The sequence below is a fragment of the Erinaceus europaeus genome, chromosome 10, assembly GCF_950295315.1.
Source record: "Erinaceus europaeus chromosome 10, mEriEur2.1, whole genome shotgun sequence".
NCBI classification, from domain to species: Eukaryota; Metazoa; Chordata; class Mammalia; order Eulipotyphla; family Erinaceidae; genus Erinaceus; species Erinaceus europaeus.
Window position 1 is genome coordinate 12,618,936 of NC_080171.1, and position 16,004 is coordinate 12,634,939.

Below are 16,004 nucleotides of genomic sequence, written 5' to 3' on the forward strand. Positions count from 1 at the left end.
CACTTCATCTCAGGAGAATATTTCATTTTTTTTGGTTAACTGAAACTTCATTTATTTCTTTTAAAAAAATATTTTTATATTTATTTTCCCTCTTGTTGCCCTTGATTTTTTTATTGTTGTTGTAGTTATTATTGTTGTTGTATTGGTGTCATCATTGTTGGGTAGGACAGAGAGAAATGGAGAGAGGAGGGGAGGACAAAGAGGAAGAGAGACAGATAAACATCTGCAGACCGGCTTCACCGCCTGTAAAGCGACCCCCCTGCAGTGAAACTTCCTTTATAATCATTCTCTTTCTTATCTGATGACCTTTGGTATATAAATAGCACGAAGTTCTCTTTCCTTTCTCTTCAGTATTCACCGCATGAGTTATGTTTTTGTCTGTACTCTGGGAGGAACATAGTAATTCTTGGGAGTTTACTTTATTTCCTTTATCAATAGCCCATGTGCCAGAGCTCTGTTTTCTCTTGGGGTATATATGATGGTGTGTGTAATTTTCAGGGACCTTTGTTCTCCAGTTTCCCTTTTCATGACTCTTTCAACTCTCTGACATTTCACTGACATGCAGACCTATCTCTCTTTAGATGTCAACTTCTGTTTTCCGTGATCATTTTTTCAAAATAAATGTCACTGGCTCAGATTGATCTGCCAGTTCCTGTTTTGAGGCTGCTCAATATTGTCCACTGACTAGATGGTGCTTGTTCTTTGTGGATATTTATAGATATAACTATTTCTTTTTTAAACAGTATTTTCTTTTTCTTTTCATTTATTTAGATGTTATTGGATAGAGACAAAGAAAAACTGAGAGGGGACGGGGAGATAAGAGACAGAGAGAGACACCTGCAACCCTGTTTCACCACTCGTGAAGCTTTCTCCCTGCAGGTGGGGACCAGGGGCCTGAACCCGGGTCCTTGCATGCTATAGTATGTGAGCTTAACCAGGTGTGGCCCTGCCTGGCTCCCATATGAATATTTCCCTTGAAAAGGAGGCATAGGTCTTCCGAGTGCTCTCAGCCATTGCATAGGTCAGCGCAGCCATCATTTACGAAGTTACAGGACAGCAGGGGTACAGCTCCATACCGTTCCCACCACCAGAGTTCTGAATCCCCAGTTCCTCCATTGTAAGCAGTAGCAGTTCCCTTAAAGTTGCAGATATGGATTAACTAGTATTTCTATAACTATCTGTCTATATTTGTATATACACCCCCCTCCTTTTTTTTTAATGGTCCTATCTTCTCTTCCTTTCCAAGTTAGACCTATACCTACTACTCCATCCAAATGTCCCTCACTTTTTCCTCTTCTCTCTCTGGGTCCTGATAAGAGCTGGAGTTCAGAGCTCTCTGGTCATCTACACCACTGGGAATATGGACCAAAATTCTTTTGGGGGTACAGGAGGCGGGAGGTCTGGCTTCTGAAACTGCTTCTCCACTGGACATGGGCATTGACAGGTCAATCCATACCCTCAGCCAGTTTCTATCTTTCCCCAGTGGCGTTACTTTTCCTGTGGCTACACAATAGCCATTTATACAGGATGTTCTCAAGATTTCTGCCTGGTTCCTCTTCTTTTTTTAGTAGTGGTGTTTAAGGTCCTCATCCCCTTACTTTTATTCTTCTTTTTGTTTGTGTTGGAGTTAAGATCTTGCATATGTATGATTTCACCACTCTTGGCCAACCTTTTCATTTGTTTTATTTCAGATAAAGAGAAGGAGAGACACCACAGGGGGGCCGGGTGGTTAAGAGCACATACTACCCTGTGCAAGGACCAGGTTTGAGCCCCTGCTCCCTACCCACAGCAAGGATGCTTCATGAGCAGTAAAGCAGGTCTGCAAGTGTCTATATTTCTCTCCTTCTCTCCATCTCCCTTTCCTCTTTCAGTTTCTCTCTGTCCTGTCAAATAAAAAATAAAAAAGATAGAAAATAGAAAGAAAAAAAAAGGAAAAATGGCTACTGGTAGTGGTGGATTCATAGTGCAGGCACTGAGCCTCCGTGATAACCTTGGTAGCCAAAAAGTAAAAAAAAAAAAAAAAAAAAAAAGATAGAGGGGGAGGCAGCAGGGATAGATTTCATAATGGTTATGCAAAATGATTCTCATGCTTGAGGCTCCAAAGTCCCAGGTTCAATCCTCCACACCACCACAAATCAGAGGTGAGCAGTGCTCTGGTAAGAAGAGAGACAGAGAGAGACACAGAGAGAGAGAGACCACAGTTTGGAACTTGTCCTTGGTGCTGTTGATACTCCCACGTGATGCCAGGACTAGCACCTGGTCCAGCACGAGCTAGCTCGTCCTGCTCCTTTGTTGTTCTTATATGAGTAAGATCAGAGGGAGTTATCATCTGTTCTACTTCTTGAAACCAACCTTGCATGACTTCACATTAGAGTAAGCCTGAGCTAGCAGCTTCTGTAGTGCCCAGCATCTAGCCTTCCAACTCCCATCTGCCAGCGTCCACTTTTTTTTTTTAACCTAGAAGCTTTTTTTTGTTTGAATTTTATTTATTTACTTATTATTGAATAGAGACAGAGAGAAATTGAGATGGGAGAGAGAGAGAAAAAGACAAAGAGAAACCTGCAGCCCTGCTTCACCCTCATGAAGCTTTCCTCTGCAGGTAGGGACTGAGGGCTTGAACCTGGGTCCTTAGCGCAGTAACATGTGTGCACTTAACCAGGTGTGCCACCACCTGGCCCCTTACACCTGAAAGCTTTCTCTGCAAACCTGACCTCCCACTTTGCCTGGCTGCAGCTGACTAGAAGTACTATCATGTAACACAATTTTACTTTCAGAGGCTCGTGGCGGTTGGCATACAAATACCACAGCTCACCTGTCTCTCAGCTGGGAGACGGAGATGCCCAGAGTCCCCAAGAGGAAAGTGTAATTGGTCACTCGTGGTGGTGTCTGGATGTCCCCTTTAAAGCCTGCCTCCCCTGTTTCTCCCGATCTCCTACTGGGATCATCTCCCACAAAACTATTGCAAGTGAACCAAATCAAAGTGCTTGAGTGTGGCAGGCTTTCTAGAAAGTTCTCTCAGGGAGCGGGTGATACTGCAGTGGGTTAAGCACACATGGCACGAAGCACAAGGACTGGCTCAAGGATCCTGGTTCAAGCCCCCAGCTCCCCACCTGTAGGGGTTTGCTTCACAAGCGGTGAAGCAGGTCTGCAGGTGTCTGTCTTTCTCTCCCCTTCTCTGTCTTCCCCTCCTCTCTCGATATATCTCTGTCCTATCCAACAACAGCAGCAATGATAACAATAATAACAACAAGGGCAACAAAATGGAAAAAATGCCTTCCAGGAGCAGTGGATTTGTAGTGCAGGCACCGAGGCCCAGCAATAACCCTGGAGGCAAAAAGCCCTTCCTCCCCCCACCTCCAGGAGATGGTACAGTGGATAAGGCATTGGACTCTCAAGCATGAGGTCCTGAGTTCAATCCCCAGAGTGAGTGATATCTGGTTCTCTCTCTCTCTCTCTCTCTCTCTCTCTCTCTCCCTCTCTCTCTCTCTCCCTCTCCCTCTCCCTCTCCCTCTCCCTCTCCCTCTCTCCTTTCTCCTAATGAATAAATAAAATCTTAAAAAATAATTCTCTCTCTGGGTGTGGAGAATGTTTGGAGGCAAGAAGCTAGAGTTAGGAGCACAGAGCTATGAGCATCAGTCCAGTGTGTGTCGGATGGGGAGCAAGAGCCATTTAACCTCAAAGGGAGACCAACACATGCAACCAAGCAAGGGTGCCTCCAAACTATTTTAAAATTATTTTGAGATCTACTGAAAGAAAAAAAAATCAATCTAATCCTCACAGAAACATGTAGACTTTGTGACTTCCTAGCACTGACTTTATGTTTTCGTCTTATCGTTGCTGTTATTGTTGTCGGTGCTGTATTGTTACTAAGGAAGCAGTCAGTCAATATTTGTTGGATGCACGAGTAACAAATAATGTCTCCTAGGCTCCTGGCTGGCTGGTGGTGCCATTCACTGAGAGAAGGACCAGAGGAGAAAGAGCAAGGGAGGCAATCTTCTCTCTGAGTATATCAGGTAACAGGGCACTCTGGGTCCTGCCTGGAACTCGGGGTGTTGGGCAGGCATAGTCAAGGGGATCACTAGGCTATTCACAGTCATCACAGCACGTGCTCCTGTCAATCAGGAGGAATCTGGGCCCGGAGCCAGAGCTGAATCCTGGAGGCCCTGCTGGGCCAGCTGATGACATCCTAGTTGTTGGACTATGAAGAGGATGAGTGAAGAAACAAGGCAGCGACGTTCTCTGGGGACTGGCACAATGGCTGCATCTATGTTCACATGCCATCACCACCCTGGGCTTGGATTCAGGGAGCAAAATCACATCGACAGGGAGACATCCCTAAGCACGACTGGAAGAGGGACCTCTCGCACCTTCCTGGAGGCATGGGGGCAGGCCCAGGAGAGCAAGCACTTACTGCGTGTTACACAGGGTCAGAAGCCATTCTAAGTTCTTCTAGTCACTCACGGACAGTAGTTTCCTTTATTTTAGTTTGCAAACAGAGAAGCTGAGCTGCAGGGGGAGGGTTGAGCAAAGGTCTCAAGTGTCTACAACTTGAGGAGCCTCAGTAACTTGTCTGTGATCACAAGGTGAGCAGGTAAATCGGGACTGAAGGTGGAGAGGGAAGCAAGGAAATCAACTAGAAGTGGTCGAAGAGGCTCAGTGGTGCCTGGTCACCAACCAGGAGTGACCAGTAAGGTGCCTCCCCAGCTGCTGGTTGGGCAGGGATAATACACACGGGTTTGCCTCAACTGCTCAGGTCTCTAAGGAGCTGGGAGAAGGAGGAGATTTTATATATATATGAAATTTCCCATGGCAGTAGAAGGGTCTTGAGAGATTTGAGAAGTAGAAGCATCATTTATCTCTTTGCCTCCAAATCCAAATGTGTCTAGGTACAAAGTAAACCAAATACTTGTCTAATCTTTCTCAAACATGGACCTGAGCAAAATCTCCCCCAAGGTGCCTCATTGCTGACAGGATAAAGGACATATGCTTTCACCTAGCATTCAAGGCTGGCATGATCTCATGTCCGTCTTTATTTACCACCATACCCCCCCCCACACACACACACACACTCAACTCCCTCTGCTCAACATCTTGGGTACCTCACTTTTGGACCCACATCATTTCTTCTGAGCAACTCATCTCCAGGGAGCCTGCCAGTCACAGTCATATGACATCACACAACACAAAAGTCCCTTCTGGGAATGACTATAGTTCCCAACAGAAGAGGAAGTCTTCTCTTTCCAATTTCAAGGACACCACAGCTATGTAATCCTGGAGTTGACTGAAAAAAACTCAATTGGTGGAATGGATGCTATGTAAGGAAAAAATAAAACAGAAATGGGGGGGGGGCAGAGAGAGAGGGAAGATAAGACCAAGAAACCACGACTCTTGCCTTCCTTGTAATTGTTTCATAAGCCAATACTTTCCAATTTTCCATTCTTTTCCCATCTCCGTCACTCACTTTTTAGTATTTTATTTTAAAATTATTTATTGCATAGAGATAGGGAGAAATTGAAAGGGAAAGAGTGACAAAGAGGGAGACAGAGAGACACCTGCAGCACTGCTTCAGCACTTGTGAAGCTTTTTCCCTGCAGGTGGAGACGGGGGCTTGAACTCAGCTCCTTGTGCAATGTAACAGGTGCACTCAACTGGGTGTGCCACCCAGTCCCCCTCCCCTCCCTCTCTCTTTAATACTTACAGACTTAACATGTGTTTCCTTTACTGAGAGAGCTGTACTGTATCACACCACCAGTTTCCTGCATTCCACATCATCTCCTGCTCGCACTCCCTGTAGATGCAAGCACCACAAGTGTCAGCCATGTTTAGCATGCAGGCATTGTGAAGGGGAGCCAGTCTTCTTGTTTCCCTATATCTTTCTTAGGGCATCACAGTGTGTTCTCAGCTCCAGATTGACACAAAGGATGTTCCTGAACCTTCTCCTTTGTGCTGTCTCCATACTTTTTTAGTCTCTTTGCTCCTCTGTGCTCTGACTGTGAGTTCAGACTGACAGGGACTCAGAAGTCACACAAGCTTCTGTGCTAACAATGAATAGATATGGGCCCTAGGTCAGATCGATGGGGTAAACGGTCAATGATATGTATATACTTTCCTTATGTTTGGGAGTTACTCTCAGCCGTAATCCAGCTTTCTAGCCCTATTCTCAACTTTTTTTTTTTTTACCCCTGCCCCTCACCATTTCCCTGTTTCAGGTGACAAGTGCATGTGCAACCAGAATCCTGGGTGATTGAAAGTGCTGATTCAGTAAAAGTATGCTTTTTAAAAAAAATTTTTTTATTTATTGGATAGAGACAGCCAGAACACAAGAGAGAAAGGGGTGACAGAGAGGGAGAGAGGCAGAGAGATACCTGCAGCCCTGCTTCACCACTCGCAAAGCTTTCCCCCTGCAGTTGGGGACTGGGAGCTCAAATCCGGGTCCTTGCACATTGTAACGTGCACTCAACCAGGTGCACTACTGCATGGCCATTTTTTTTTTTAAATACAGATCAATCTGGAACTATTATTATTTTTTTAAAGAATTTATTTATTAATGAGGAAGACACAGAAGGAGAGAGAACCAGACATCACTCTGGTACATGTGCTGCTGGGGATTGAACTCAGGACCTCATGGTTGAGAATCCAACGCGTTATCTACTGCGCCTACTACCTCCCGGACCACGTACTGACTTTTTAAAATAAGACTTTATTTATTTATTTATTTTTACCAGAGCACTACTCAGCTCTGGCCCTAGTCTCAACTCTTACACCATCTTCCCAGATAATATTTTTAGTCCACCTGCATGTTAGCTATCAGGCTCAGGCGAAAATTACCAGCCATGAGGCTTTTGGAACATACCAAAAATAAACTTTCTAACTTCTTCCTACACAAAGACCCCAATTTCTTCTGCTCTATTCCTAACTTTGGGTTCCAGTTTATTGAACAATTTGTCTTGCCTTCTATCTTACCGCCTTACAGCCACCAAGCTGCAGACACTACCATGACACCATCCTGACTTCCCTGGGCAGAGGACCTCACCAATGTGTCCTGGAACCTCAACTCTCCAGAGCCCTGCCCCACTAGGGAAAGATAAAACCAGGCTGGGGGTATGGACTGACCTGCCAATGCCCATGTCCAGTGGAGAAGCAATTACAGAAGCCAGAACTTCCACCTTCTACACCCCACGAAGAATTTTGGTCCATAATCCGAGAGGGATGAAGAATAGGGAGGCTTCCAATGGAGGGGATGGGGCATGGAACTCTGGTGGTGGGAACTGTATGGAATTGTACCCCTGTTATCTTGCAACCTTGTTAATCACTACTAAATCACTAATTAAAAAAGGGGGGCCGGGTGGAGGAGCACCTGGTTGAGCACATGTTACAATACGCAAGGATCTGGGTTTGAGCCCCTGGTCCCCACTGGGAGGGGGAAAGCTTCACAAGTGGTGAAGTAGGGCTGCAGGTGTCTCTCTGTCTCTCTCCCTATCTCCCCCTTCCCTCTCAAATTCTGGCTGTCTCTACTATCCAATAAGCAAATAAAGATAATAAAATAAAAAAAAAATTCCTGCTGCAGAATATCTCCCCAGCTTTATTATACTTGAGAGCATTACTTGACTTGAGGTCCATTAAGAACTTCCAGGCCCAGTCAAGTGAAGGTTTGGAGACCTTTCATCCATTGTGTTTCAAGTGCCTGGCATAATCTATATATCAAGCATACCAATTGTGCAGAGGAGAAGGTATACCAAGCAGCAGTCAGGCCTGAGGGATGGGAGGACATCAAAGCCGGCTAGAGGGATGGGTGGGTCCCAGTATGAGAAGTTTCCTGAGATGGGGCAGGGCATGAAGGGCAGCCTGGCAGAAGGGCCAACATGACTCAATTAAATAACTGCAAAGACAAGGCTAGGCACAGTCCTTTGCCCTATGACAAGGAAGACCAATGTTCAGTAAAGGGCCTGGAACATCAGACTCAGCATTTCAATAGTCATTCTCCTAGTCAAAACAGAGCCAGGGCTTAGTCAGGTTTCCTTCTAGGAGGGCAGATTATTTACAACTCCTGTAGGAATGATTCTATAATGTCCCTTCCTAAGGCTGGCAACAGGCCTTTCTCCAAAGCCCCAGTCCACCTTGCCTCTTCCGTGACACAGGGTCACAACCAGCTCCACAGTCTGCCTGTGGCTATTTTACCTCATGACTCAGGAGAAAGATTCTCACCACTCTTCCATTTTAGGAAGTTCTTAAGTGGAAGTTCTCGCAAGTCTGGGTTGTCCTTTCGGTATTCAATTTCCTTCCTATCTCAAGATTATGTGATGGATTTAGTTTGAGATTCTAGACTAGCCCAACTGAATGGAAGGAAATATTCTGGGCTGTTACCTAGTTTTTTTTTTTTTTTTTTTCCCTTGCAGGGGTAAGCCAAAAAGCTGAAGAGTCACAACTTAGAATTTAGGAGGGACACCAATATGTCCCGGAACGTCACCTCCCCAGAGCCTTGCCCCACAAGGGAAAGATAGAAATAGGCTCCCCGGGTGTATGGATCCACCTGCCAATGCCCATGCCCAATGGAAAAGCAATTACAGAAGCCAGACCTCCCACCTTCTGCACCCCATAAAGAATTTTGGTCCATACTCCCAGAGGGATAAAGAATAGGGAAGCTTCCAATGGAGGGGATGGGACATGGAACTCTGGTAGTGGGAAATGTGTGGAATTACACTTCTGTTACTTACAGTCTTTTTAATCATTACTAAATCACTAATAAACATTTTAAAAAATATTAGGAGGGAATGGACAAGTGGTTTCTTGAAAAGTTTCTAGGTCTTGGAGTAAGAGACCCTCTTTCTGAAACTAGCTCCACTTAGAACAAGTGATAAGAGCCTACATTTTAGTTCTCTGTCATTTATCAAGTGGAAGTGAAAAAAAAACTAACTTTCAGGGTTACTAGGAATCTTAAGGGGGGCATGTAAGACCTCTAATATTCAGTAATTGGGGGCAGAGATTATGCTTGGCTTATCCCAACTTTCTTGAGAGAAAAAGGCACACTTGTCCAAAGTCATGCTTTGTGATATTCACAGTTTGTCCTGTCTCCCCACTGAGGCTCTTTTTTACTCCACGCTGCTTCCACTAAGTGGGAAACAGCAGGCAGGAGCAGATGAGCATGATGGGAAAATCTTCCAACTCTCTGATCATCTCCCGAGGGGCATTTGAGTGGCAGAGACCAGCTGGCAAACCTGCCCAGGGCCGCTTCCACATCAGCAGATGAGAACAAAGAAACAGGAGAGAAAACTCAAACAGAGGAACGTGCCTGGAAAAGATGTTTTAATGTTCAGTTATATGAGAGAAAAAAAAAACACCAGAAAACCAAGGTATACTGCACAAAGATAGATATGCCTCAGAAAATTCATCCTCAGGAACTTGCTTGTTCAGTTGCCTTTAAAAATCCACAGAGTTGCCAAGTGGAAGGTATGAAGTCAGGGAGGCAGGGCAGCCAGAACAGAGATCATCACTGTGTGCTATTTCTTTTCTCCAGCTTCAGATAATTTGGAGTTTCAACTTTTCCAGCAAGTCAGAATTGAATAAACAGATGCCACACTAAAATATGCTTGTGTAAAAAGATCAAACTTCTAAAGCAGGATGGTAGTAATATTTTAGGGGGAGAGCATCAAGGTCAGTTAATAGCAGAAAAAAAAATACAGATAGGATCATTGGAGCAATCTGCTTCTCTGGATAAAGGGCAAACGAATGTACATTCAAGAATAAAGCATTCGGTCTGCACATAACTTAGAAAGGGGCAACACGGCTAAACACTGACTTTCTAAGAAAACATGAAGGTCAGCTTACACTCAACAACAATGACTAAAAGGAGAACATTTCTTTCTGGAGGGTGCAGTGGACAGACCGCCAAGGCCTTGGTTTTCAGCTCTCTCTGAGCCGCTGGTGGGATGTGCTCACACTGCCTGGGACTTCCTGCAGAATCTAGCACCAAGAAATGATCAAATTTTACCATTGATCTGAGTCTTTTATGTCTTCGGTTTTGAGTGTACTGAGGTATGTTTTCTTTGGTTGCTATTGTAATGAATGTGTAGTAGAAAAAACAACAACAACACTGATATTTACAGCATTTTAACATTTGGGGTTTCAGTGTCAACTCTTCACATGAGACATGCCGGAAAATGCTTCAGACTCCTCAGAAGGTCACTACTTCCTAGCGTCTGTCATGAGACTGTTTTCGATGCATAGAACAATGAGCCGATTAGCACAACTATATGCTTTCTGGTCCAGAATCTTCCCTGTGCTCAGCAGGGAGGCAAGTCCTGTGACAGCCATGTCAGCAGTTCTCCAGGCTTCGCAGTACTTATCCACAAGGCGGACGCCATGGGTGTTGGAACCATGCCACACAACTTTCTGAGGCCTAAAAAAATAAAAAAAGTATGGTTTTGACTTGTCAAGGCTTTCTTAAAAATCATTTCACTGGGGACTTAGCGTTTTACAGTACAGTTTTGGACACATGGGTACTATTTCTCATCTCCCTGTGATAGGTACCCGCCAAACACTCACGCCCAACTGAGGTACCTTTACATCATCATGTGTCAGGACCCCAAGGGCCCTCCATCCCATCTTTCCCCTCCTCTCCCCATAGTCTTTTGCTTTGCTGCAACCCATCCAAGTCAGTGATTTCTGATGATTCTCTGTGGCACAGTTACTGAGCAGGCTCTGAACCATATTATCCTGTTTTTATTGCTGATTCCAACTTTCTATAATGCTATACTCCTCCTGTATCTGGTTTGGACTTGTTCTGTACCCAGATTTTCCACTTTATAAATCTGAACTTTCTGCTTAGCAAATCCCTTAGTCTGGAATGGCCTTTTATTCACACCAGAGACCCTTTCTCAAAGTCTATTAAGTGCCTCCTTGAATCTTTGCCCTTTTCTCTGTGTGTCTACTATCTTACCTATTTCTTCATTTAATGGAAAGGATCACCAAGCATAACTTTGTTTACCACTTGTGAAGTGCCTAGTTCGTTCTAGATGTGCCTGGAAGTTATCATTTTATTCACACACTAGTCTCACAGTATAGATGTAGAAGAATTTTCCACGTCACAGGTCAGAAAGCTGAGGCTCTGAGAAGTACCTTCCTCAAGGTCTCCCAGCTCCAAGAACAGGTCTCTTCCCATGGCTAGAGCGTCTCCTAAAACTGTATCTCAAGTCAGACCTAGAGGACTTCCAGCTCTACTTACCAAGAAGGATCAGCCATAACGTCTCGGCCATCAAAGGAGTATATTGGCACATGTGCCATGAACTGACCTCCATGACCAGAGAAAATGGAGTCCCAGTTATTAAAAAGCACTTGGCCCTGTGGAGAGAAGTCCCCGTTAGCATCGTGTCCTCAGTCTCAGTCTGTGAATGAACTAGCCATGGATTCTTTCTTCAAGGCCCAGATAACACCTCACACCAAAGCCCCCAACTCCCGGGAGACAGGACAGAATGGGAGCTCGGGAAGTGTTTGGTTTGATTTTTACAACCCATCCTTGGACCCTTTTGGTTCTACCATTTCTTATTTCTTGAGGTCATTTCTCTTGTTATCTTTTAAATTTTCATTTACAAAAAGGAAACACTGACAAAACCATAGGAGAAGAGGGGTATAATTCCACACAGTTCCCACCGCCAGAACTCCGTATCCCGTCCCCTCCCCTGATAGCTTTCCTATTTTTCATTCCTCTGGGAGCATGGACCCAGGATCATGATGGGATGCAGCAGGTGGAAGGTCTGGCTTCTGTAATTGCTTCCCCGCTGAACAGGCGTGTTGACAGGTCGATCCATACTTTCAACCTGCCTCTCTCTTTCCCTAGTGGGGTAGGGCTCTGGAGAAGCGGGGCTCCAGGACACATTGGTGGGGTCGTCCACAGCACTGAAACTTGCTTCAATGGAGTGGGGGGCTCAAACCTGGGTTGTACACAGCAAGCAGTACACCGTGCACGTGGCTATTTCACCAGCCCCATTTCCCTGATTCTATGTCTGTAAAGGCTCCTTTCCATCCAAAGTGTCTTTATTATCATTACTTAAACACAAATATGTCCATACTGAGTTTCAAAGCTGTGCCAGACCTCATGCCAATCTATACAGTGGGTGATGTGGAGGTGAGGTGACTCCCTTCCTCCTGTTCCTGAAGGAACCCAGGTCCCTTTAGTTATTTGTGTTTCAAAAATACAAATGCTTGGGGGCGGGGGCGGGGGGCAGGAGGTGGTGCACCGGGTTAAGCACACATAGTATGAGGCACAAGGACCCCCCCCCCCCCGTCTCCCCACCTGCAGGGGAGTCGCTTCACAGGCGGTGAAGCAGGTCTGCAGGTGTCTCTCTTTCTCTCCCCCTCTGCCTTCTACCCCTCTCTCCACTTCTCTCTGTCCTGTCCAATAAAAGAAAATACAAATATTTGGAGTAAATGGATGTGGTGGGACAGAGCTTTGGGAAGTGTGCTGGCAAGTGCTGGGAACAGGGTGACAGAGAAGTTGCTAGTTTCGAGCTAGGGAGACACTATAATGAATCTATAAAAAGTGTAAAGACTTTCATGCCTGAATTTCTCAAGACCCAAGTTCAATCCCCAGCACCACCACAAGCCAGAGCTGAGCAGTGCTCTGGTCTCTCCTTCTCTCTATATGTGTATCTTTTGTTATCTCTTTCATTAAAAATAAATAAAAGGGCCAGGCAATGTCACGCTTGGTTAAGTGCATACATTACAGTCCGCAAGGATGCAGGCTCAAGCCCCTGTCTCCCACCTGGAGGGGGAAAGCTTCATGAGTAGTGAAGCAGGGGGCTATAGGTGTTTCTCTGTCTCTTTCTCTCTGTCTCCCCCTTCTTCTCAATTTCTCTATGTCTCTATTTTTTCTAAGTTTTCTAATTGTTCAAGATTTTATTTATTTATGGGAAAGATAGGAAGAGAGAGAGAGAAAGAACCAGTCATCACTCTTGACACATGTGCTGCAGGGGATCGAACTCAGGACCTTGTGCTTGAGAGTCCAAAGCTTTATCACTGCACCACCTCCCGGACCACTCTCTCTGCCTCTATCCATTAATAAAAATAAAAAATAAAATAAATAGTAAATAAAAGTATTTTTTAAAAAGTTGCTAGTTTCGGGAGTCAGGCGGTAGCACAGAGGATTAAGCGCACGTGGTTCGAAGCAAGGACCAGCATAAGGATCCCGGTTCGAGCCCCCAGCTCCCTACCTGCAGGGGAGTCGCTTCACAGGTGGTGAAGCAGGTCTGCAGGTGTCTATCTTTCTCTCCCCCTCTCTGTCTTCCCCTCCCATTTTTCTCTGTCCTATCCAAGAATGACATCAATAACAACAATAATAATTAAAAACCCAAACACATCGGGGTGGGCTGGGGGAGGGGGATGGCAGTCCCACGCATAGAAGTCAAGGGACTCCATTCTAGCTCACAGGGACATGGAGCAACTGCTTTCTCCCTCTGAGCCTCAGTTTCTTCATCTGATAAACTGAGAAAAAGGAATAACTCCCACTCCAGTAACTAAGATGATAGCTTGGAGAACGCTTTGTACAATGACTCAACAGCTATATACATCAGGGAGCTTATTATAATGCCCTCCCCCCGCCACCACGTCCTCTAAGAGTCATGCTATCCAAGCTAGAAGGGCCACTGTGAGCGTGAGGTAACGAAGGCCCAGACAGGGAAAATTTGCACTCAAAGTCACACAGCCAAAAATGAGGTTCCGGCTGGATCTTGAGGTAACACACGTCTGACCTGGTCAGAAAGTGACAATTTCTTTCGTTCTTCATGGTTCCTCTGGAGCCTAGCACTCCAGGGGGATCACAGAACGTCAAATCTGCTGCCACCAGGGCTTTTCATTTAGAAAGAGAGAGAGAGAGGAGGTTCGAAGATAACACAACAGCACCAAAGCTGCTTCTGGTGTGGGGAGGGATGGATGCAAACCAAGGTTGAAGGCAAAACGGAGCAGGTGCATGACCCGGGAGCTAGCTCGCTAGCCCTGAGGCAGTGTTCTTACCTTGAGGTTCACTACTGGAAGGTTATATCGCTCTGCTTTTCTCACAATGGTGGAGAGATCCTGCAAATGGGTGGATAAGAAGGCCCGGTAGGTGGACACGAGTCCAGCAGCCCTTGCTTGCTGGAAGCACTGAAAGTCAGCCCGGACGTTCCCAGAAACTGGTGAATTCAGAGCAACTAAATGCAGCTGAAAAAGTAAGAGAGAGGAAAAAAAAATGGTACTTTCAGAACAACAACAACAAGAAGCAAGCTCCAATCCCCACTGCTATCTTGTGTTCCAAATAAGACCCTGGACCATTAATGGAGGGCAAGCCAGAGATCACCCCTGCTGGGTGTTGGGACTCCACCCTCAGCGCGACAGTCTCCAGGACAAGCTCCCAGCTCCCAAGCAGCCTGCTTCAGCTCTCTGAACAGCTCTTCCATATGTGAAGAAACAAAACACTGCCGGAAGCAAATAAAGCGCTTCAGAGATCACAGTCCGGCCCGCAGGCCCACTTCTGGGAGACGGCTGACCAGGAGCTACCGCGTCCAAGCTGCCCCGTGTAGCTTTCATACTTCTCTAGATATTTGTATTTCTTTGTTACATTTTTTAAAAATTAGCTTTATTTATTGGACAGAGACAGCCAGAAACTGAGAGAAAGGGGAGGGAAGTGGGGCACCCGCAGCCCTGCTTCACCACTCGCAAAGCTTTCCCCCTGCAGGTGGGGACTGGAGGCTCGAACCTGGGTCCTTGTGCACTGTAACATGGGCGCTCAACCAGGTGCCCCACCACCTGGCTCTCTAATTTTTCTCCATTTCATCAGCCCTTTCCAAAAAAGGGTAGGCTCTAAGTCTGTTACCTCCCCAATTTCCTTCTTTCAGTTCACCCCTGGTTCTACTTTTATCAGCACACTGGGTGGGGACAAGACCAAACAACACCCCCCCACCCCCCCAGCCCCAGGCTGAGGCTTCACTCTGCAACTCTGGAGTCTCTGCAGTCCCCCTTCTCGGCTCACAATCACAGCCACAGGCTACCAGGCTTCCCTAGATACAAACACTGGTCCCCTGAGACTCCTGCCATCCAGCTGCATTCCCCACACCCCCAACCTGCCTCCCCTCCTCTTGTGGACCTGGAGACTGTGGCACCTGACGGAGGAGGCTCTGGTCTCATCAGCCTCTGGCTAGCGAGCTTCTGCTAGCAACACCAAAGCACATGCACAACAAGCCTTGCAGGGTGCTGGAGGCGGGATTCAAAGGAGGTGTGGGATTCACCCGCCATACTTCTTCGACCTCCTGCCACTCCTTTTGTAATCTTTTTGTTACTGATTTAATAATGATTAAATAAGGTTGTAGCATATAACTGGGGTACAATTTCATACAGTTCCCACCACCAGAGTGCCGTGTCCCATTCACTCCATCGGGAACTTCCCTATTGTTTATCCCTCTGGGAGTATGGACCAAAATTCTCTTTTCTTTTCATTTAATTAATTAATTAATTTTGCCTCCAGGGTTATCTCTGGGGGTCAGTATCAGCAATATGAATCCATGGTTCCACACAGCCATTTCTTTCTTTTTCTTTTTTAAATAATTTTCTTTATTTATTGGGTAGAGATAGCCAGAAATCGAGAGGAAGGGGGAGACAAGAGAGGGAAAGAGACAGAGAGACATCTGCAGCTCTGCTTCACCACTTGCAAAGCTTTCCTCCTGCAGGTGGGGACTGGGATCTCAAATCCAGGTCCTTGAGCTTTGCAACGTATGCTCTCAACCAGGTGTGCCACCATCTGCCCTCCCCCCTTTTTTCAAGAATAGGACAGAGAGAAATAAAGGAGGGGAAGACAGAGAGGGGGAGAGAAAGATAGACACCTGCAGACCTGCTTCACTGCTTATGAAGCAACTCCCCTGTAGGTGGGGAGCCGGGGGTTCAAACTGGGATCCTTGAGCTTTGTACTGTGTGCACTTGACCTGGTGTGCCACCGCCCAACCCCTTTGGGTCAAAATTCTTTATGGGGTGCATAAGGTGGA

The 16,004-nt window shown here is 46.0% G+C and overlaps 1 protein-coding gene across 1 annotated transcript in view; it reads right to left on the minus strand.

Annotated features, from left to right (window-relative positions):
- Nucleotides 1-9,286: 9,286 nt before the first annotated feature.
- The window catches only part of COL15A1 (collagen type XV alpha 1 chain), a 140,160-nt gene continuing 133,442 nt past the window's right edge, over nt 9,287-16,004 (minus strand). Inside the window, exons 39-41 of the mRNA XM_060199107.1 lie at nt 14,005-14,190; nt 11,222-11,337; nt 9,287-10,396 (exon numbers count right to left, since the gene is read on the minus strand). Coding sequence (XP_060055090.1) covers nt 10,183-10,396; nt 11,222-11,337; nt 14,005-14,190 — 516 coding nt within the window. The 3' untranslated portion in view covers nt 9,287-10,182. The remainder of the gene's footprint in view (nt 10,397-11,221; nt 11,338-14,004; nt 14,191-16,004) is intronic.